Source organism: Hyperoodon ampullatus (genome assembly GCF_949752795.1).
Source record: "Hyperoodon ampullatus genome assembly, chromosome: 3".
Classification (NCBI taxonomy): Eukaryota; Metazoa; Chordata; class Mammalia; order Artiodactyla; family Ziphiidae; genus Hyperoodon; species Hyperoodon ampullatus.
Window position 1 is genome coordinate 145,873,189 of NC_136916.1, and position 21,900 is coordinate 145,895,088.

The 21,900-nt window shown below is 41.6% G+C and overlaps 1 protein-coding gene across 2 annotated transcripts; it reads right to left on the bottom strand.

Moving 5' to 3' along the window:
• Positions 1-1,905: 1,905 nt before the first annotated feature.
• On the bottom strand, positions 1,906-9,696 carry PIGH (phosphatidylinositol glycan anchor biosynthesis class H; the record flags this gene model as incomplete). 2 transcript variants are annotated; one of them, XM_079700131.1, is made up of 4 exons in its annotated part: positions 1,906-1,998; positions 4,512-4,595; positions 5,056-5,265; positions 9,502-9,696. In XM_079700131.1, the coding sequence occupies 4 exons, from the start codon at positions 9,679-9,681 to the stop codon at positions 1,906-1,908; spliced, it is 567 nt and encodes a 188-aa protein (XP_079556257.1). The 2 variants fall into 2 exon arrangements, with proteins under 2 accessions (XP_079556257.1, XP_079556256.1); XM_079700130.1 differs by having other exon boundaries at positions 4,512-4,592; positions 9,502-9,681.
• Between the last annotated feature and the right edge of the window lie 12,204 nt (positions 9,697-21,900).

A 21,900-nucleotide genomic window follows, 5' to 3' on the forward strand; every position in this document is an offset into this window, starting at 1 on the left:
CCTCTCCCTGTCTCATTTTAACAACTGGACAGGGCTCAGTGAAGGCTGTGCTTACTACTGTAGGAGAAGGTGGTCGTCTTTGAAAAACCAAGCAAATGCATTCTGCTTTTTGCTGCTCTGTGAGGCCACCAAAGATGAGTCAGAAACAGAAGACCCCCTGCAGGCTCGTGGGCCTGGATTTGCTCCTTAAGACTTCTGGCGAACTTGCGCTGGGAATTAGTTTGAGGGCAGATGCACATATGTGTTATCTGTCCTAGCCTGAGAGCATCAGGTGAAAGAAATTGAAAGTATCATCTTTCACCTTTTGCCTTCCTGACGATGCCAATATCCCGCCATCCCCGAGTGAGACCTTCTGTTGGATGCAGAGATGATCTTGTCTCCGCCCTCCCTTAACAGGAAAAAAAAAAAAAAAAAAGACGAAAGAGTTCATTTATACTCTGATTTTCCAACACTGAAGAAACTGAGTTTTATTTCATAGCTCTAAGGCAGTCTTATCATTTTTCGATAAAGTGCCGAACAAACTATATGGGTTTAGCAATAGCATCCAAGAACCAAGCCTTTAACCCCAGTAAAGTGTGTGTGTTGCACACTGAAAACTGCAAGGCTGGAACTAGTTTATCTGAACACCTCAGCTGCTGTAAGCTTCCCCTCTCTCACCCATTAAACTGACAAGCATGATGAAAAAAGCAGCACATCAGAGTCTCTGCCTTTTTTAAATGAACTTGACTTTGCCAGGCTGGCAATTTTATAGCTGCCTCCCATTTCTGTTCCTGCCTTTCCCCCAGCATTTGGGATTTAGCTGAGACATTTCTACCTCGAACAAGTCACATGTCACATGTCCCACAGGCTCCTGAATAACCCCTCCAGGGCTGGTGTAAAAGGCAGAAGTTCCAGCTCTGGTTTTGTAATATCTTGAGTGCCTCTAAGGCAAATAAGGAATTATCATCTAGCCAGGAGTTATAAAAAAAAAAAAAAAATCCCGAAGAAAAAGTAAGCAAGAATGGAGCTGTGTTCATATTGAATTTGGGGGTCAAGCTATTTCCCCCGCCCTGTCTTCTTCCCAACCCTTCAGGAATCCTCCCTTAGTTTATTAATTTTATACAGAAGAAACTGCCTTATAAACAAAGGCTTCTATAGTATGTATGTTTATCCTTCTTTAACATGTCTGGAAACCAAAGTCAAATTTCTGTCTGGCCTTTTATCTCACCCCTCTTGGCAAAAGAAGTTTTTGAAACCATAGACAATGCTGAGTAACAAGAGTATTAATGTGCTTGATACCCGTGACTGAAATGCCATGATCGTGTTTGTCAGTAAAAAGCAGCTGTCTGAACCAAGCAATTGTGTATGTTTTGGAAGGAGATCTATTTATTAAGAGAATCATCATAAATTAACCCTGTACAGAACACAGGAGCTAGGTGGACAGAGACTAGTCTTTTGTAGGACATTTCTTCCTACTCACCAGCCCCTGAAGGGCTTGCTTTTTTTCCTAACTTTTATACAGGGGTACTGTGCAGTTGAAAATTATCTTTCTCAAGAGATCTGATGTCAGTTTCCCACTGTCTTGCTCTACACATTTCAACAAAAAGTAAACTTGAATGTGCTTCGGAATTTCACAAAGTGCTCTTCATCAACATTACTCCTGCCACACTGTTTCGAGGTCTTCCCTCAGGTGGTAAACAAAATCTTACAAGCGGAACACTAAAATACACATAAATACTTTGCTCAACATCACACAATAAGTTAGGCTTCCAGGCACCTGCTCTATGGCTCTGAGATCCACCGCATCCATACTGGTTCCTAGGACTGTGCCCACTTGATGGTTTAAAATACAGAAAATAAACCAGCCACTGTGGCTTAGGAGTCATCTCCTCTGGAAAACAATACTGGCCTTCTAAATGCTGGGACTCACGGGCTCGTTGATGTGGCTTTCTGGTGTGCCAGGATGTCCTGGCAGCTTCTGTACACTTCAATCAAGCAGTCCAGCCGGGGCTTGGCACTCTGAATTCCAAAGGGGAGAAATGCAGAGACAAGATGAACGTCAAGTGCTTAGTGGTATTGTGTCCATGTGCAACCTCAATCTCTCACCCACGACCAGGGGGTCCAAATGGTACAGGTGTGGGCTTCAGAGAGGCAGAAGTTCAGGCCTCACAGCATTTTGCTGGGAGGAATCCCTAACCAGGCCCACATCCCAGCCTGTGAACTGTGGAAGCAGGAGCTCGAAAGACAGTTTTTAATCTGTCTAAATTTCATGACCTCCACCTAAGAGCAAGCAAGAAGAGTAACAAGGACAGACCCTCTTGGGAAGTATCACAAGCTGCAAAGCAGTTCTCAGAGACAACAAGGGCAGTTTAATATGTAAATATTGAAAATTATTTTGTATAATGAAACATAATACAACCAAATGAAAAGCCACAGAATGGGGAAACTATATGGGGAAAGCATATTTAATAACAGTTTGCTACCCAAAATATATAAATCGTTACAATGCATAATCACTATCTAGTATCTACTTCACTAATAGAGGAGAAGGAGAGTTTAAAACAGAAAATACTGATAGGTAGTACTTACAAGGAAATATGAAAAGTCTCTGTCATTTAAAGAGACACAAATTTAATAACTCTAAATTCCTTTACCTACATACTAAACTAAAAAATAGCTAAACCCACTGTTAGCCAAGACTACAGGAAAACAAGTACAAATTCGCAAAAGTATGGTAAAGTTGTCCAATCTCTGGAGCCAAATCTCAAACATGATTAAAATCTATGAAACCATTCATGAGCTTTAATAAAATAATTTTGAACTATAATGCAAAAGAATTTTAGCTTAGCTTCCTTAAATCCTTTGTGAAAAAGGGCAGTGAGGCTGAGTTAACTGCATACATACTTTATATACCTATAAAATAATTGATTATAATCATGTTTGTATAGGTTGTGTTTTTTTTAATTTTTTAACATCTTTATTGGAGTATAATTGCTTTACAATGGTGTGTTAGTTTCTGCTTTATAACAAAGTGAATCAGCTATACGTATGTTCCCATATCTCTTCCCTCTTGCATCTCCCTCCCTCCCACCCTCCCTATCCCACCCCTCTAGGTGGTCACAAAGCACCGAGCTGATCTCCCTGTGCTATGCGGCTGCTTCCCACTAGCTATCTATTTTACGTTTGGTAGTGTATATATGTCCATGCCACTCTCTCACTTTGTCCCAGCTTACCCTTCCCCCTCCCCGTATCCTCAAGTCCATTCTCTAAAAGGTCTGCGTCTTTGTATAAGTGTTTTTTTGTAAGAGCAAAACAAAAAATAATCTGAACATGATTTCAAAAGCTAGCAAATGAGGTAGCTAAATAAACTGATATTTGACATGATATAATTATTTAAAATAATAAGTATAATGGCCTTTGTAAATGCATGAAAATATGTATATTTAAAAAGCAAGGGGGCTTCCCTGGTGGCGCAGTGGTTGAGAATCTGCCTGCCGATGCAGGGGCACGGGTTCGAGCCCTGGTCTGGGAAGATCCCACATGCCATGGAGCAACTAGGCCCGTGAGCCACAACTACTGAGCCTGCACGTCTGGAGCCTGTGCTCTGCAACAAGAGAGGCCGCGATAGTGAGAGGCCTGCGCACCGCGATGAAGAGTGGCCCTCGCTTGCCGCAACTAGAGAAAGCCCTCGCACAGAAACGAAGACCCAACACAGCCAAAAATAAATAAATAAATAAATAAATAAATATTTTTAAAAAAAGAACAAGAGTGGTGGCGCAGTGGTTAATCTGCCTGCCAATGCAAGGGACACGGGTGGCGCAGTGGTTAATCTGCCTGCCAATGCAAGGGACACGGGTTTGAGCCCTGGCCCGGGAAGATCCCACATGCCGCGGAGCAACTAAGCCCCTGTGCCACAGCTACTGAGCCTGAGCTGTAAAGCCTACAAGCCACTACTGAGCCCGCGTGCCACAACTACTGAAGCCTGCACGCCTAGAGCCCGTGCTCCGCAACAAGAGAAGCCATGACAATGAGAAGCCCACGCACCACAATGAAGAGTAGCCCCCGCTCACCAGAACCAGAGAAAGCCCGCGCGCAGCAATGAAGACCCAACACAGCCATAAATAAATAAATAGATAGATAGATAAATTTATATATGTAAAAAAACAAGACACAAAATAGTGTATAACAGTCTGTATAGATCAATAACATCTATGTAAAATCGCATATTGGCAGACTGACGGAGTCAAAGCAGATGAATGATGACCTACAGGCAGAAGTTGCTATATATTTGTTTTTAGCTCTAAAATTTGTATAAATTCATAATATTTCGGAAAGCCTTATTTGCCTCAGAAAGGAATTTCTGAAATAACTAAAATCCTAATTCTCAGTAAAAATACCCCTCAGGTATCCTCAAATAGTCTTGACAACAGAAGTTCACATTCCTACTGAACATAAGAAGCCATGGATATACAGAGAGGAGGGGAAAGGTAGAGGATTTCTTTGCAGAAGAAACTTAAGTATTCTGTGCTCACCTGGAAGAGAGGTACTACTTGGGATATCCCATGTGGTTCCACTGGATCCTTCAATAAAATGCAGAGGTAGTAAATCACCTTCTGCTGTAAGAAAATAAACCAAATAGCAGAGATCTAAGTAAAATTCATTCTTCTTTCTCAAGGGAAGGCTTAAAACTTTTTCATACACTTGAAAAAGAATGCATTTGAAGTGAGGGAGAAGTATATTCTCATTCTTTAGATGAAAAATACAAAACAACAACAACCAGAGATGACTTTGAAGCAGGGCTAGAAAATAAAGATGAAATGCTGACTCCCTATCCATAAAAACCTATAGTATCTCTTTAAAAATAAAGGACATATGTTTTCAATACAAGTTTCACTTTTATGGCTTAAAGACATGTCAGCCAAAAAGAAAACACTACAGGTACTGGAACAGAGAGCCCTCAAGTTTAATTCTGTGACATTAGTTGCTTTACGTATTAAGACTCAGTTTAGATCTAGGCATACCTCATGGGCTGCCTCATCCAGAGAGGCCTTTAATATTTACTACTTAAATACTTACCATGTAAATAGCCTCATTAATGACAACATCCTTCACCTCGCCCATCTCAATGAAGGTGGTGCTTTCTTTGCCTGAGGCATAGGATGAGGTCATCTGGATGCCAAGGGAATCAATGATTAACAGAGTCTCGTGATCAATCTTCACAAAATGGAGGTAACCAAGCAGGCCTAAGAGAGTGATGAAGATGGCAGCAGAGAGGATCATGCTGTTCTGGAGAGAGAGCCAGACACAGGCGGTAAGGTTACCAAGTGGTCCTCCACATACAGCTCTGCTATTTAATAAGTCAACTCTAGGCAATGTGGAAAAAAGCCTTTGTTCTGTTGTGAGGTGAACAGATGGGAAGAACATGCACGGAGGAAGAGGAAACTACTTTTACTTGGGCTCTGTAGTGCTACGAAAGCATATGATAAAATACAGCCAGAAAACAAATGGATAAGTCTCGGGAGGAGAACCTCCATCAGCAAAATACCCATCACACCGCTTTCAGAGACTTTTCTTCCAAAATTTCAACTTAAGGACTCAGATCTTCTCTTCTCACGCTCCAGAGAGACTCGAGAGTAATAAAGTGCTTAGCACAGTGTAGCAGATAATACTCAACAGCCGCTCCTCCTTCCTAACAGAAGTTGGAGTGAATGATGATTGGTTCCCACTCCTGCCAATGACTGGTTCAGAAATGAACCTATGACACAACTCTAGCCAATGAGATGTGAGGGCAAGTCGGCTGGAGGGGGTTCTGGAAAACTAAGTCCATCTCAAAAAAGAGATCTAAGGAAGAGTAGGCCTCTTCATCCTGAGGTTTTGATGCCTGAAACCAACTACGTGGCCTCTGCCAAACCACGTGGAAAGCTAGGCTGAGGACAAGTAGAGTACATCAAGGGCGGAAGAGCAGTAAGATGAAAAAAGTAAAATCAACAGAGCCTCTTAAGCCCTCTAGAGCCCTCCTTCGTCCTGACTTCTTGTTTTGTTAACTAATAAAGATCTTACTATTTAGGGCTCTTTTAGTTGTTTTGGGCTGTGACTGACTAATGTGTTAAGGCTGACTGACTAGATGAAATGACTGATGTGTTAAGGGCCCCCAAAATGGTATTTACTTCTTTGATTCTAAGACGCATCTACAACCTTTTAACATTTCTGAAGTTGAAATGTGTTTTTCTATCAAGGTATGTTTCTTTCATGTGGCACTGTTTTCCCTTTTTTTCCCAAAAAGCTATTCAGAAGGATGACACAGGAAAAAAATCATCGATGATCTAGAATCAAGAGATTCACTAATTTACGACTGTCATTCCTTGAGCGTAGGAAGTGTTTTATTAATTTTTTGTTACTGACAAGATACCCTCTTTGACCTAACTCTAGTCAAGCTCTTCTAAGTGCTGGACCTTGGTGTCCATTCTTGTTGGGCCTGCATTGTCCAACAAGCTGTAGCAAGAATCTTGCTAAGTGAGTTTAAAGAAGACCCTCACCCTTGGTATCTAATCACGGTGGCCTGCCTTCAGCCAGAAGTCTGTCAAATCAATTTACTCAGAATCCCCCTTTACCCCTGATATTTCCTTTTAGTAATTTTCCATCCACTGACCCCTGACCCTGCTCCTTAGCTATAAATTTCCACTGGTCCCTGCTATATTTAGAAGTGAGCCTAATTCAATACTTAAGTCTCTTTTCTCCCATTGCAATAGTTTCTGAATAAAATCCGTGTTTACTGCTTTAACTACTGACCAGCTCTGGTTTTCCTTGAAGGTACCTTTCGACTTCTTTCTACATAACACATAGTTAACTGTTAGATCAGGAGTCTGAAAACTATTTGGGCCTGTGATATGTTTGTCTGGTCCACCTTGAGCTAAGAATGTTTTTTACATTTTTTAAAGGGTTGGTAAAAAGAAAGAGAGAAAAAGAAACAGAAGAATCTGACACAGAGACCTGAAAGCCTAAAATATTTACTATTCGACCTTTTTTTTTTTTTTTTTTTTTTTGCGGTACGCGGGCCTCTCACTGTTGTGGCCTCTCCCCTTGCAGAGCACAGGCTCCGGAGCACAGGCTCAGTGGCCATGGCTCACGGGCCTAGCCGCTCTGCGGCATGTGGGATCTTCCCAGACCGGGGCAAGAACCCGTGTCCCCTGCATCGGCAGGCGGACTCTCAACCACTGCGCCACCAGGGAAGCCCTATTCGACCTTTTAAAGAAAAAGTTTGCTGACCTCCGTGCTAGGAAATTATTTGTTGATTAACAAATGAAGGATGGAGAAATCTATGTGCTGGGTCTCTGATGACTCTACTTTGAGCTAATTAAATGTCTAGTATCTAGTACAGTGTCTTGTACATAGTGTGAACTGAATAAGCAGTATGGAAGAATAGAGAGAGATAAAATTCAGTTCTGGCCCTTACAGATTTATTAGAGGCAAGATTAACATATATAAAATACTTTTGGAGAATACTATGATTCTGACTAGAAGTGACTAAGACAGGATTAAAAGAGAGAGAAAGCCAGAAAGAGAGACATTAAAGCACACAGGAATATCCTATGAAGACTTCCAAGGAAGCAAGATTTAACTGGTGCAGGGGAGGTGGTGGTTATTGACAAATATACTTAGCTGAGAAAAGGAAGGGGGAAGGACATTCCAGGTTGGAATAAGTAAGGTAAAAACCTAGAATTCTAATAGAACTGTGAATTCAAAAACTGGGAGGAAAGAAGGGATGAAGAACAGTATATACTTAGGGGATTTGATCCATATCAGCTTTTCTATAAAGTAATCCCTGCCCCAAACTTCATTACCCCTGCATTTTTTATACTTCATTTTTCTTCCTGAAATTCTATTTAACAGTTCAATATTCGTTTTGGGTTGAAGTTCAGCCACATGTTTTAATGAATTCCTTCATCAGATTTCTTCTCATCCTAGCTGAGATTCAGTAATTAGTAGTTTTGAATAGGAGGAAAGATAAGAAATTTTGGTACACAGAGCCCTTAAGTAGTGTTGTAGTGGAGTTTAAAGGAAGATAAGGTTACCGAGCCCTGGACATTTGCTGAGGGTAAGTGGGATATACCAGGATGAGAGAGGTGAGTACAAAAGGGAGCTGGCGTAAACACAAACTTCTATTTAAAAATTTTGCCTAAGCAAGCCCCCCGCAATGAGGAGACATCATAATATAGTGGGAAAAAAATGGTTTCAGAGTCAGACAACCCTGGGTTTGAAGCCCCGTATGCCATTTACTAGCTTTATCACTTCGGATAAGTTATTACTCTTTCTGAGTCTTGGTTTTCTTCTAAGGTTGAAATGAGGCATTCAGTAAAGCAGTTGGCACTCAGTGGGCATTTAATAAGTACCTGTTCCCTCCTCCCCACATGACTACCTGACCTGAGCTCAGGCTAGTATTGATATTCAACTATTTTATATATTAAAATCTTTCTTGGGGGAGGAGGAAGGACTGTCTTGGCAACTTAACCATTTTGATTGACTTATGGACAAACTTTTAGATACAATTTGGTACAAATTAGGGCATATATTTTGCATATATCTATACTACTAAATTGCCATGCTCTGAAATATGCTCTGATGGCAAAAAAAGCAAATGGATGCAGTATTGAAAACAATACCCAAATTATAGAAATAAATAGCCTTGCTGTATTTCAGCTCTGGTCAGACCACTCCTGAAATAATACAGTCCACACAGGACACTAAATATGAAACTGAATTCATCCTGAAAAGGCAATTAGGATGATTCCTTTTATTTTAGGTCTGTCACAATGCTACTACATGTGACCCTCACAATGCTGAGAAGTTGGTCTGGCAGATATTAATTCCATTTTAGAGATGTGAAAACTGAGGCTCAGAAAATAGGAATGAGTCTGGCAATTGAGCACAGAAACCACTCCTCTCCGTAATTTCACAATTCTTTAGAAAATACTTGAAGTTGGGGAAGGGATTTGGTGGGGGGGTTTAGATTGCCTTGAAAAAGAGAGATTAGGAAGAACTATCAAACAATTAACTTGCACACAATTCTTGTGATTTATGGAGGCAAAGACAGTTTCTAGAAGACTGTAAAAGGTATTGTTAGCAGTGATTCCTCTGAGGGGTGAAAGTTATGGATGAGGACGATATACTTAGTTCTCTGAACTTTTGGAACTGAATTACTATGAGCATGTACTACAGAGAGCACATGGAAGTTAAAGTTTTAGGCTGTCCTACAAGGACTAGATGTGTGCTGGGTGGAACCACGGCGCAGAGCAGCGACCCAGGAGGGGGATAAAGTACAGGAGCACAAACTTCACTAAACGTAAGGAAGAGAGCTGGTCCAGCAGCGGAATGGCGTCCCCAGAACCACCGAGTTTCCGCCCTCCAGGCCCTACGACCGCAGGAGGGTCCGGCGAGAGGTCTGGGCTCGACCCTAAGGCCCCAATGACCCTTCCAAACCCGAGCCCCCGACTCCGATCGCGGGAAGCGGCCGGCCGGCCTTACCTCGCAGAGGGTGAAGAGTCCGTAGGCCGCTAGCCACACGCTGCAGGTGACAGCGGTGAGCGAGCGCAAGGTGATCCGAGGGCAGCTGAGGCAGAACTCCAGGCAGGAAGGGGAGTAGAAGCGGCGCTGCAGGGCCAGGCGGCCGCCACAAATATCTGAGAAGCTCTGCTCGTCCTCCATGGCCGGCTCGCCCACACCAGGCCATGCCGCGCCGCTCTAGCGCGCCCTCCAGTGTCCTCTCGCCGGCTCTGGACTCACTTCCCCACATCCGGGTTGGCCCGCCCCGCCCCAGGCTGCGCGCAGCCGCAGTTTCGCGCCGACAGCAGCCAAGGCTCTCGGGGTTTTCCACACCCGGACCCGCAAAGATTCGTGGCGGGCCAACGTCTGAGCGGACAGATTAAAACCGCTATTAACGTGCTTTCGCTCGACAAACTGAGTTTTATTTCCAAGCCAGAGTACGCCCCAAGGAGGCAGCCCGCAGGTATTCGTTCATTTCACTCATTCATTCATTCATTCTTTCATTCCGGTGCCAGGTAGTTTTAAGTGCTGAAGGTACAGAGGTGAACAGTATTGACAAGGTCCCTGCCTTCAGGCAGCTTCCTTCCTATTAAGAGAAGCAATATGGAAATAATTTCAGAGAGTGCTGTTGGCAATAATATGGCCTGCAGGGGCTGCTTGGGGACTTTCAATGGGCAAGTAAGGAAAGTCTCTGGGGAAAGACATCAGAGCTCCAAGGATAAGGAGCCAAGACGGATGCTCTGGAGGAGGAAATTGCCAGGAAGGAGGACCAGGAAAGACAAAGCCCCCGAGGCTGGAACAAGGTTGGCTTATTGGAGGAATCAAAAGGTCAGAGAGGCTGACGCATGGGGAATGCAGTTGGAAGTTGGGGAGGTAGGTAGGGGCCAGATCCAGGAGGGTCTTGTAGGGCCCGTAGGGAGTTTGGATTTCACTGTCTCGTTTTCTCTCCCAGACCACTGTGCGGAGCACTGAGAAGGCAGACAAGTCCTGGCTGTGAGGGTTAGCAAGAGGGGAAGATGCAGAAGGTATGGATAGTAAAATTACTAAACACATGACTAATAGTGACCTGTGGGTTCCCCTTTTTCTTCTTACTTGGGATGTGGCCCAAGAGTGCCTGTGTGGCCCATTAAAAGACTTATGGTGCTTCAGCCCTGAGGCAGCATCGTGTATTAAAGAATTTGTGTATAAAGATAAATGGCATGGGCTTCCCTGTTGGCGCAGTGGTTGGGAGTCCGCCTGCCGATGCAGGAGACGCGGGTTCGTGTCCCGGTCCGGGAAGATCCCACATGCCGCGGAGCGGCTAGGCCTTTGAGCCATGGCCGCTGAGCCTGTGCGTCCAGAGCCTGTGCTCCGCAACGGGCGAGGCCACAACGGTGAGAGGCCCGTGTACCGAAAAAAAAAAAAAAATTATTATATTAAATACCACATTCTAGGGATAAGTAGTGTGGTAATATAATTCTGAAGTCTTTATAATCACTTTGCTCTGTCAGATCACAGTGTCATCGTAACTCGATTATGCAGTTTGGCATCCCAGTAGAAATTGAAATCTATGTATTTGCTATTTACTTAGATGCCGCCTGGGATATGAAGCAACAAGTTCTCATGCCCATGACCCTGTAAACACAGCAAGGAGTGATTCTTTCATCTCTCAGTGTTGGACTTCAAAGTATTCACAAGTCTCAAAAATTTAGTAGAATATAACAGCAAGGAAGGGCAGGCTGATGAAAAGAACTTAGACTTAGCAATTGGCAAGTTCCTCCGAGGAGGTTTAATATCTTTTTGCAGGGTCATTAAAGGAGTCTCACAGCTAATTCCCTCATGAATTCAGTTGTGGAGAAGCAGGGAAAGGAAGCATGAGAAACATGTTCTCTGTATTTGTCAAGGCAGGCTAACTGCTACTAAAAACATGTCAGTGGCATAACACAATAAATGTTTGTGTATTGTCCGTCTACAGTTCCACTTAGGTGCTGTGGTCAGATGACCCATCATTTCTGCCAAGTGGTGATTCAGAGACCCAGGCTCCTTCCATTTAGTGGCTTCACAATCCCTTGGGGCCTCCTCAGGGTCCCCTCCATTGGATCCTCTACATCTGGCTAACAGATGAGGGGCAAGCATGGAGGATCACGCATGGGAGGGTTTTAAGGCCAAGTCTTCAACCCACATTCCATTGGCCAGAACTCATAAACATGGCTGTACCTAACTTCAAAGGAGGCCAGGAAACATGATCTATCAGTATGCCCAGTGGGGAAAGAAAAATGATTTGGTGAACAACTGGGCATACACTTTCCAAAGAGTTGTGACTACAGAACTAGGAAATATATTTGAATGCATTGAGCATTGTGGTGGCAATATACAGGATTAATCTGACCTACTTTTGATAAAATGGGTACTTATTTCAACTGTTGAAGTTTTTCTAGGAAGCTGAGTGTCTATGAATAATAAGAAAAAAATCTAGCCAAAGAATTTAGTTAACTTTTTATTTTTATGGCCCATGCTGGATTCTTTTTTTGTTTGTTTGTTTGTTTTTGTGGTATGCGGGCCTCTCACCACTGTGGTCTCTCCCGTTACGGAGCACAGGCTCCGGACGTGCAGGCTCAGCGGCCATGGCTCACGGGCCCAGCCACTCCACGGCATGTGGGATCTTCCTGGACCGGGGCTTGAACCCCTGTCCCCTGCATCAGCAGGCAGACTCTCAACCACTGCGCCACCAGGGAAGCCCAATGCTGGATTCTTAAAACCCTTCTATAGAGCTTTCTTTTAGTACTTACTTACACTTATAGACTGAGTAGTTTTTCTAAAAATACTGTCTTATACTGTAGTTTTTATTCTATTTACTTTTTTTATGATATAGCATTAGTGATTATTGCTACTGTGTTAACTGAGAGTATGTCTTCTTAATTTAGGACCACTTACTTGTAAAAGTAAAGGCCCATCTAAGTGAAAAGAAATTCCAAATAAATAGGGTTTTAAAAAGATTTAAAAAGATTGCCAATTATACTTCAGTTTTTAAAAAGCCAACAAACAGAACTTAAAAAGCTTGTTGCAAGTTTGTGAAACTGATCAAGAAATAATTTACTTTGCATAAAAAAGGTAAATATTACACATTTCATCTTGTTTAGAGTTCCATTTTGGCTTATCTATGTAGTGTGGATATACCTCCTTATGTAGCTTTTTTAGTGGTTGCTCTAGGTATTACATTATATATATGAAACTGTTTTAAAAAAACCTCAGTCTTCTCCTGTGTTTCTCCTTTATTCTCACCCTGCTACCGCACTTATAACACGTCTGACACCAAATGTTGGCGGGGGCGGAGTGGGGGGGTGCGGGTCGCACACCAAGGACAATTATTCTCTGTGACACCAGCTCGGTATCCTACAATTTAACTCAATTCTGACATGGTCTACCTGGAGACCGTGTCAGATCCCACAAGTTAAGGGCTCAGTTCCATGAGACTGCTCCCCTCTTGGCTACAAATCAGAGGTTCCCATGACCTCCTCTCCCTTGGATTCAATTATTTGCTAGAACAGCTCACAAAACCCAGGGAAACACGTTTACCAGTTTATTATCTAATAAAGGATATGATAAATGATACAGATGAATAGCCAGATGAAGAAATATAGAGGACAAGGTCTGGGAGGGTCCTGAGTGCAGGAGTTTCTGTCCCCGTAGAGTAGGCATGCATCAACCTCCTGGTATGTGGAGGATTCACCAATCTGGACACTCTCCAAACCCCGTACTTTTGGAATTTTTATAGAGGCTTCATCTTGTAGGCATGATCAATCATTATGTCCATTTCCAGCCACTCTTCCCTCTCTGGAGAATGGGATGGGGGGATAGGAGGTGAAAATCCCAAGCTTCTAATCATGTCTTGGTCTTTCTGGTGATCAGCTGCCATCCAGGATCCCATCAAGAGTCACCTCATTAGAACAGAAGACACTGCTGTCAACCAGGAAATCCCAAGGTGTTTAGGAACTTTGTGTCAGGAACCAAGTCAAAGACCAAATATTAGAACAAAAGATGCTCTTCGTGCTCTTATCACGTAGGAAATTACAAGGATTTTAAGAGCTCTGTGTCAGGAACCAGGGGCAGAGACCAATATATAAATATAAATATATATATATATATATTTTTTTCTATTACCTCACAACCACTAACACAGTCTACTGATAGCAACATTTTACCAGTTCAAGTGAAGTGTATTAAGCATTCCTCCCTCTACTCTTCTATATTTATAATTGTCTTAATATTTCCTTCCTTCTTGATGTTCTAAGATTCCTTCTTTTAGCATTTTCTTTTTGCTCAGAGAACTTCCTTTACCCATTCTTTTAAGGTAGGTCAGCTGGTGACAGATTCTCTTAGTTTTCCTTCATCTGAAAATTTCTTGATTTCCCCTTCATTCCTGGAGAATGTTTTCACTGGATATACAATTCTGGGTTGACAGTTTTCTTTCAGCACTTGGAAAATTGTGCCACTTCCTTCCGGCCTCCATGGTTTCTGATGGGAAATCTCTGTCACGTGAGTTATTTTTCCCCTTTAAGTAAGCTATTGTTTCTCCACCACTGCTTTCAAGACTTTTTGTCTTTAGTTTTCAGAAGTTTGACTAGGATATATCTTGGCACGAATTTCTTTGGGTTAATCGTATTTTGCATTTACTCACCTTCTTGCATATGTAAGTTTATGTCTTGCCAAATTTGGGAAACTTTCAGCCATTATTTCTTCACTTTTTTTTTTTTTCCATCCTCACCTTCTTTCTCCTCTCTTTCTGATCAAATGATACGATTATTAGATTTTTTTTGTTAGAGTCCCAAGGTCCCTAAAGCTCTGTTCATTTTTTTTTCCAGTCTGTTTTCTCTCTGTTGGTCATATTGGGTGACTTGTATCTTCAAGTTCACTGATTCTTTCCTGTGTCTTTCCATTTTGTTGTTGAGCCCATACATTGAGTTTTTAATTTTAGTTATTATATTTTTCAGTTCTAAAATTTCCATGTGGTGATTCTTGATATCTTCTATTCTTTATTGAGACCCAATTTTTTCAACTGTTTTAAATGTGTTTGTAATTGCTTGTTGAAGCATTTTTATTATGGCTACTTAAAATCCTGGTCAGATAATTCTAACAACTATGTCATCTTGGTATTGGCATCTGTTGATTGTCTATTGTCTTTCAAGTGGAGATTTTTCTGATGAATGACTTTAGATAGAAACCTGAGCACTTTTAATATTATGAGATTTTGTATCTTATTTAAATCTTCTGTTATAGCAGGTCTCCACTTGAGATGGTCTGGGATCTGGGACCTAGGACCCTTTACTAGAGTGCTCGAACCTGGACAAACGTCCCCTCAAGCAACAGAATACAAAGCAACTATAAGGGACTAAAAATAACTGCATGCATGGGCAGTTGGGACAATTATGAACAATAAGATACAGAAAAAACTCAAACCAATTGCCACTTCTAAGGTTCCAGGAGCAAAAGCTGGGTACTGTTTATGATCCCTTCACACAGCACCACCAAGAGTGTGGGCAGACCACCTAATCTACACCTCCTACCCAACCCATGTACCTGCCCGTTCTTACCCCTTTTAAGGACCCAAGCAGCTCCTCTTGTGGAGCGAGCATGGGCACCTGACTCTTGTTTTCACTCCCTCCTGATGCAGCATGAGCCCCAATAAAGCCTTGCCTGGAATTCTTGTCTGGTCTCTTCTCAATATCTATTGATTAAAGAGTCCAGCGGCCCAGGTTGGTAACACACTGATGCTGCTCCAGCAGAGGAAGAGGGGCACCACCACATTACTAGGTAGGGGCAGAGTCCAAGTTCCCCACTTGGCCTCCATTGACACCTGGTGGGGAGGCGTTCCTTGTAACTTCTGGGTGGCTGTGGAAGTCCAGGCTTCCCACACGTTCTCCACTGACACCACAGGGTGGCACTAGGGGAAGCTATTACCACTCAGCCTTCTCTGATGTCGCCCCAGCAGCAGGGTGGGGCTCCTCTTCACAGCCTGGCAAAGGTGAAAGTCTAGATTACCCCCCTTGGCCTTTGTGACAGGATGATGATGGGGCTGCAGTTTTTTCTGTAGTGTTTTGCTGGAGTAAAGTAGTTATTGTCTAAAAGTTTTCTGTGTTGCTAGGCTGCTCTTTATTTTGTCTTTTGGTTAAAGAGAGCAGGTTTCTGTAGAGCATTTCTTCAATTCCCTACAGAGGTTTCTGTAGGCCATCTTCTCCAGCATGCAGTCTGGGACATACGAGGGAAAAAGTAAACCCAGGGAACTCACCACTGTGTCCTTCTAGGGTCCCTAGCCCAGTCAGACTCCTTCTCCCCACCTTTCAGAGTCTTCTTTTGTTTGTTTCATATAAAATGTCCAAGGATTTTAGCTATTCTTAGTGGGAAGGATAGGGAAAGGTATGTCTACCCTGTGGACAAAGAATGTCACCTGCCATTTCAGTAAACAAAGGATGTTGAGGCCATCAAGACATCAGTCACTGGGCTTCCCTGGTGGCGCAGTGGTTAAGAATCCACCTGCCAACACTGGGGACGCAGGTTTGAGCCCTGTCCAGGAAGATCCCACATGCCATGGAGCAACTAAGCCCGTGAGCCACAACTACTGAGCCTGCATGCCACAACTACTGAAGCCCTCACACCTAGAGCCCATGCTCTGCAACAAGACAAGCCACCGCACTGAGAAGCCCACGCACCACAACGAAGAGTAGCCCCCGCTCGCCACAACTAGAGGAAGCCCACGCGCAGCAACGAAGACTTAATGCAGCCAAAAATAAATTAACTAAATTAATTTTTTAAAAAAAGACATCAGTCACTGCAGCTATGCCCCCAGTGGTGCACAGAGGGGAATTCAGGATGGAGAAAAACTAGAGCACTGGCCCTAGGTAGTTAAGGGGCATATCAAAGGAATAATTTCATTAAGCCCAGACTCTTGCATCTTCCCTTACATAGAAAAGTGCTAAATTCATTAACTTGAGATGCCTGGTTTTTCCTTAATTAGCAGCAATCTTTTTGTGTTCTGACTACTTGGGTTTTTTTGTTTTTGTTTGTTTGTTGCAAAAACTCCTATATATCCTGGCTCCTCCCTTACCTCTTTGGAGCAGTCCCTCAGAGCTTCTGAGAGGCTGTCTCCCAGGCTGAAGCCTTTAGTAAGCCAGCAAATAAAACATAATTCTCAACTTTTGGGTTGTACTTTTTTTTTCAGTAGACAACCCCATCTTTCAGAAGCAGAGTTTTTCTTATCTGCCCATATAAAACAATTTTTTATTGAGGTGTTATCATCCATGCAGTAAAATATAGTCTATGCCTACTTTTTCATATTCTTAAATGGTGTCTTTTGATGAACAGAGGTTTTAATTGTAATGAAGTCTAAGTTAGCAATATTTTCCTTTATGGTTAGTGCTGTTTTATGTTTTCTTTAAGAAACCTTGCCTGCCTCAAGTTCATGAAAATATTCTATTCCTTTTTTTTTCCTAGAAGCTTTATTGTTTTACCTTTCATATTTATGCCTATGATCCATTTTTAGTTACTTTCTGTTTAATATGAGATAAGGGTCAAGGCTCTTTTTTTTTCCCCTGCAACATTTGTCAAAAAGAACATCTTTTCTCCACTGATGGCAGTGGTGTCTTTATCGTAAATTAGATGACTACATCTGCATCAGTCTGTTTCCAGACTCTGTTATGTTCTGTTGTTCTTTTTTGTCTTTCCTTGTGCCAACATCAACCTGTCTTTATAGTAGGTTTTGATTTCTCATAGTGTTAAGTCTTCCAGCTTTGATATTTTACTTCAAGACTGTGTTGGCTGTTCTAGGTTCTTTGTATTTTCACCAGAAATCCTGCTTGGGTTGCACTGAGTCTGTCAGTCACTTTAGGGAAAATTGACTTTTTTTTTTTAAACTGAGGTATAGTTGATTTACAATATGTAAGTTTCAGGTGTACAACTTAGTGATTCACAGTGTTTCAAGATTATACTCCATTTATAGTTATTATAAAGTATTGCCTGTATTCCCTGTGCTGTATAACATATCCTTGTAGCTTATTTATTTTTAACAGCTTATTTATGTTGTCTTCTAGCCCATGACCTAGTATATGTCTCCATTTATTTAGGTCTTCTCTAGTTTCTCTCAGCAATCTTCTTGTGAATCTTTCATTACACTTATTTCTAGGTATTTGGTGTTTTTTTGATACTCTTATAAATAATATATATTTTTAAAATTTTATTACCTGTCCACTTTTAATAAGATATGTTTATTATTTTCCCAACAACGTCAAACTGAAATTTTATGAAAGAAAATACACCCATAATTGTGTCACCTAAACACCTTCATTTCCCAAGCATTTGAGTCCTTTTGTTTTAATGTTTTTAATTTTGAAAAGATGATGCAATGCAGAAAATTTGTGGGGACTTCCCTGGTGGTCCAGTGATTAAGAATCTGCTTTCCCGGAGACGGAAACAACCTAAGTGTCCATCATCGGATGAATGGGTAAAGAAGATGTGGCACATATATACAATGGAATATTACTCAGCCATAAAAAGAAACGAAATTGAGCTATTTGTAATGAGGTGGATGGACCTAGAGCCTGTCATACAGAGTGAAGTAAGTCAGAAAGAGAAAGACAAATACTGTATGCTGACACATATATATGGAATTTAAGAAAAAAAAATGTCATGAAGAACATAGGGGTAAGACAGGAATAAAGACACAGACCTACTAGAGAATGGACTTGAGGATATGGGGAGGGGGAAGGGTAAGCTGTGATAAAGTGAAAGAGCGGCATGGACATATATACACTACCAAACGTAAGGTAGATAGCTAGTGGGAAGCAGCCGCATAGCACAGGGAGATCAGCTCGGTGCTTTGTGACCACCTGGAGGGGTGGAATAGGGAGAGTGGGAGGGAGACGCAAAAGGGAGGGGATATGGGAACATATGTATATGTATAACTGATTAAATTTGTTATAAAGCAAAAAAAAAAAAAAAAAAAAAAAAAGAATCTGCTTTCCAATGCAGGGGACGCAGGTTTGATCCCTTGTCGGGGAACTAAGATCCCACATGCCGTGGGGCAACCAAGCCCGTGTGCCACAACTACTAAGCCTGTATGCTCTGGAGCCCACACACAACAACTAGAGAGCCTGTGCACTGCAACTACTGAGCCTGCGTGCTCTGGAGCCCATGCGTCAAAACTAGAGAAGCCTGCGTGCCACAAAAAAGAGCCCACGTGCCGCAACGAAAGATTCCCCATGCTGCACAGAAGATCCCACGTGCCGCAACTAAGACCCAATGCAGCCAAATAAATAAATAAATATTTTTTTAAAAAGAAAAAATGTGAATGAGAGAAAAAAATTACACAAATCCTAAAGACCGTTCACTTTTACATATTACTTTTCCATCATTCTCTTAGTTTCTGCACTTTTAAAAATTATTGTAGTGATAGTATATACACCATTTTGTAATGTTAAAATATAAGCTGAGGCATTTAAAAAATGTTAAGAGTTTATTTGAGAAAAAAATCAATTCAAATTGGGCAGCACCAAACCAGAAGTGGGTAAGAGCTCTCATTCCACTGACAGGAGCTAGGGGAAAGACTTTTATAGAGAAAAGGTGGAAGCAAAGTAAGGAAATCATCTGATTAGCTTTAGCATAAGGTTGTAGTATTTGGAATGCCTGATTGGCCATTTGTGATTGGTTGCCCTTAAGTTTAGATTTCTTAACTTTGAGACATTTATAGGTTTTGGTTTGCTTATGTAGGCAGCAAAGGTATTAGAATCACCTCAGTGTAATTAATTTAACAATAATTAAAAATTAATGTTTTGGCAGACATTTTCCATATTTCTATAGATTTTATAAATATATTTGAAATAGCTACAGTGTATATGTATAGCTGATTCACTTTGTTATACAGCAGAAACTAACACACCATTGTAAAGCAATTATACTCCAATAAAGATGTTAAAAAAAGAAAGAAAAATAAAACAAAATAGATACATAGTGTTCCAGCCTGTTAATCTACCATAATTTACTTCATATCACCCTCTTGTTTTCCTATCCAGTGAAAATGGCTAGTAACTATTTCATATAAGGAAGAATGACAGTGGAAAAAATAGACAACTAGAGAAGAAAGGGAAAATAGACACATAGAAATAGAAGGAAACCTACAGAAACAGATACAGCACAGAAAGCAGAGAGTTTTTTTCTTGGAGTCATGTCCTCATCTTGTGCCATTTTAGGATAGTAAAGCTTAATGTTTTCAATTTAAATCAACGAACCACCTGGCTTTTTTGTGGGAGGTTTCTCTGCCCTTGAAATATCAAGAGACTTTATATCCTTGTACACTAAAATTTTTCTTAATGGAATAAACCAAACGTGGGAAAGTTTAGTTAAAATGATGGATCTAGTTTGACGGACATAGGCTTGAGAAACAGGTTCAGTTAGGTCATTATATTCTCAGCTCAGTTTCAAGTGATGGGTAGCAATGACTTCTTTAAGTGATTTTGATGAAGCCACAACTGTGTAGCCTAGGAAATAAGTTACCTTCATGTGAATATGATTCTGAAGATTTAAAATGAAAAGTGAAAGAAGGCTGGTTAAAGAAAGACTTACCATTCAAAGTGTGGTAGGTAGACCAGCAGCATGGGCATCACCTAGGAGCTTGTGAGAAATGCAGATTCTTGGGTCTCACAGCAGACCTACTGAGCTTAACAAGAGTCTCAGGTGATTTGCTTGCACATTAAAGTCTGAGAAGCTCTGAAAGATCTAACTCTTCATACTGCATTCTCTACCCTGACTGCATATTAGAGCCACCTGGGGAGGTTTTAGAACTGTTGCCTGGGTCCATCCCTGATAAATAATGGGTGGTAGGGGAGGGAGGATATGGACTTGAGCGTTTCTTAAAAAGGTCCCTAGGTTCTTTTTAACAGCTGCCAGGTTCGAAAACTGTTGGAAGGAAACCTTTTCCTCTGTCATTTTAGGTTCAAGTGAGTGGGGGCTTGCGAATTAACTGACAATAGATTAACAGGAGAAAAGGAAGTTGCTCAGTGATGAGTAACTCGCTGAATAGCCAGAGTAAAGCTATATACACCAGCTTAACAAAAGGAGAGGGGGTTAGGGCTTCAAACTTCAAACTATGGAAAGTTCTTTTTTTTTTTTTTTTTTTAATGGAAAGTTCTGTTGGGCTTTTTGACGCTAATAGGCAGCTGGTTCCCTTTTTGGTGTTAAAAGTCAGTCATTTCCCAATCAGGAAAATCCCTCAGTGGGGTGGGCTGGTGGGAGTCAATGGCAGCTGTATTTTCAGGAGGCTCTGCTTAAGTTTCTTTTTTTTTTTTAATTTTTTTTTATGGCTGATAATCAGATATTATTAGTTTAAAGTAATTTTCATACTACCTTGGTGGGCTATTCATCCTTTCAGAACTATTACTCTAGTACCACCATTCTATTACTCTATATTATATGTATCAATATTACTCTAGTACCACCATGCTCCTCCTCACCCAGGCTTAAAATCTCTCTCTCCTCTGTTTCCCTCCCTAATCTGTAGCTAAGTACCATCTATTCCAGTTGCGCAGTACTTTTTTTTTTTTTTTTTTTTTTTTTTGCGGTATGCGGGTCTCTCACTGTTGTGGCCTCTCCCGTTGCGGAACACAGGCTCTGGACACCCAGGCTCAGCGGCCATGGCTCACGGGCCCAGCCGCTCTATGGCATGTGGGATCTTCCCGGACCGGGGCACGAACCCGTGTCCCTTGCATCGGCAGGCGGACTCTCAACCACTGCGCCACCAGGGAAGCCCGTGCAGTACTTTTAACATCTGTCCCTCATCTCCCTGACTGCACTAGTTAAACGAAGTTCTCCCCCATGCATACTCTCTACCACATTACCTTATTTTTCACACATATTTCATTTATCATGCATATCAGTACCTACAATTCTCTGTCTCAAGGAGAGCTTGGATTCTAACACTGTACCCCCAGATCCTAAAACACTATCTGACAAATAGTGGGCGCCCAAATATTTATTGACTCTCTCCCTCCACTTCCATCACTCAAGTTCATGCCTCTTAGCTGAAATCACTATTCTCACCATTCCCCAGACACCCTACAGATTCCTCCTGGAAAATCCTTAAGGCTCGTCTTGAATGCCAATTCCATGAAATCTTCCCTGTCCCATATAAGAGTGGTAATTCCATCCTCAGAACTTTCAGAGCATAAAGAGACATGACTTCTTTTAAAAGACACCTACAATAAACAAGGTCCTCCTGGCTAGCATAGGGAACTGTATTCAATATCTTGTAATAACTTATAATGGAAAAGAATATGAAAAAGAATACATATATATAACTGAATCACTTTGCTGTACACCAGAAACTAACACTATATTGTAAATTAATTATACTTCAAT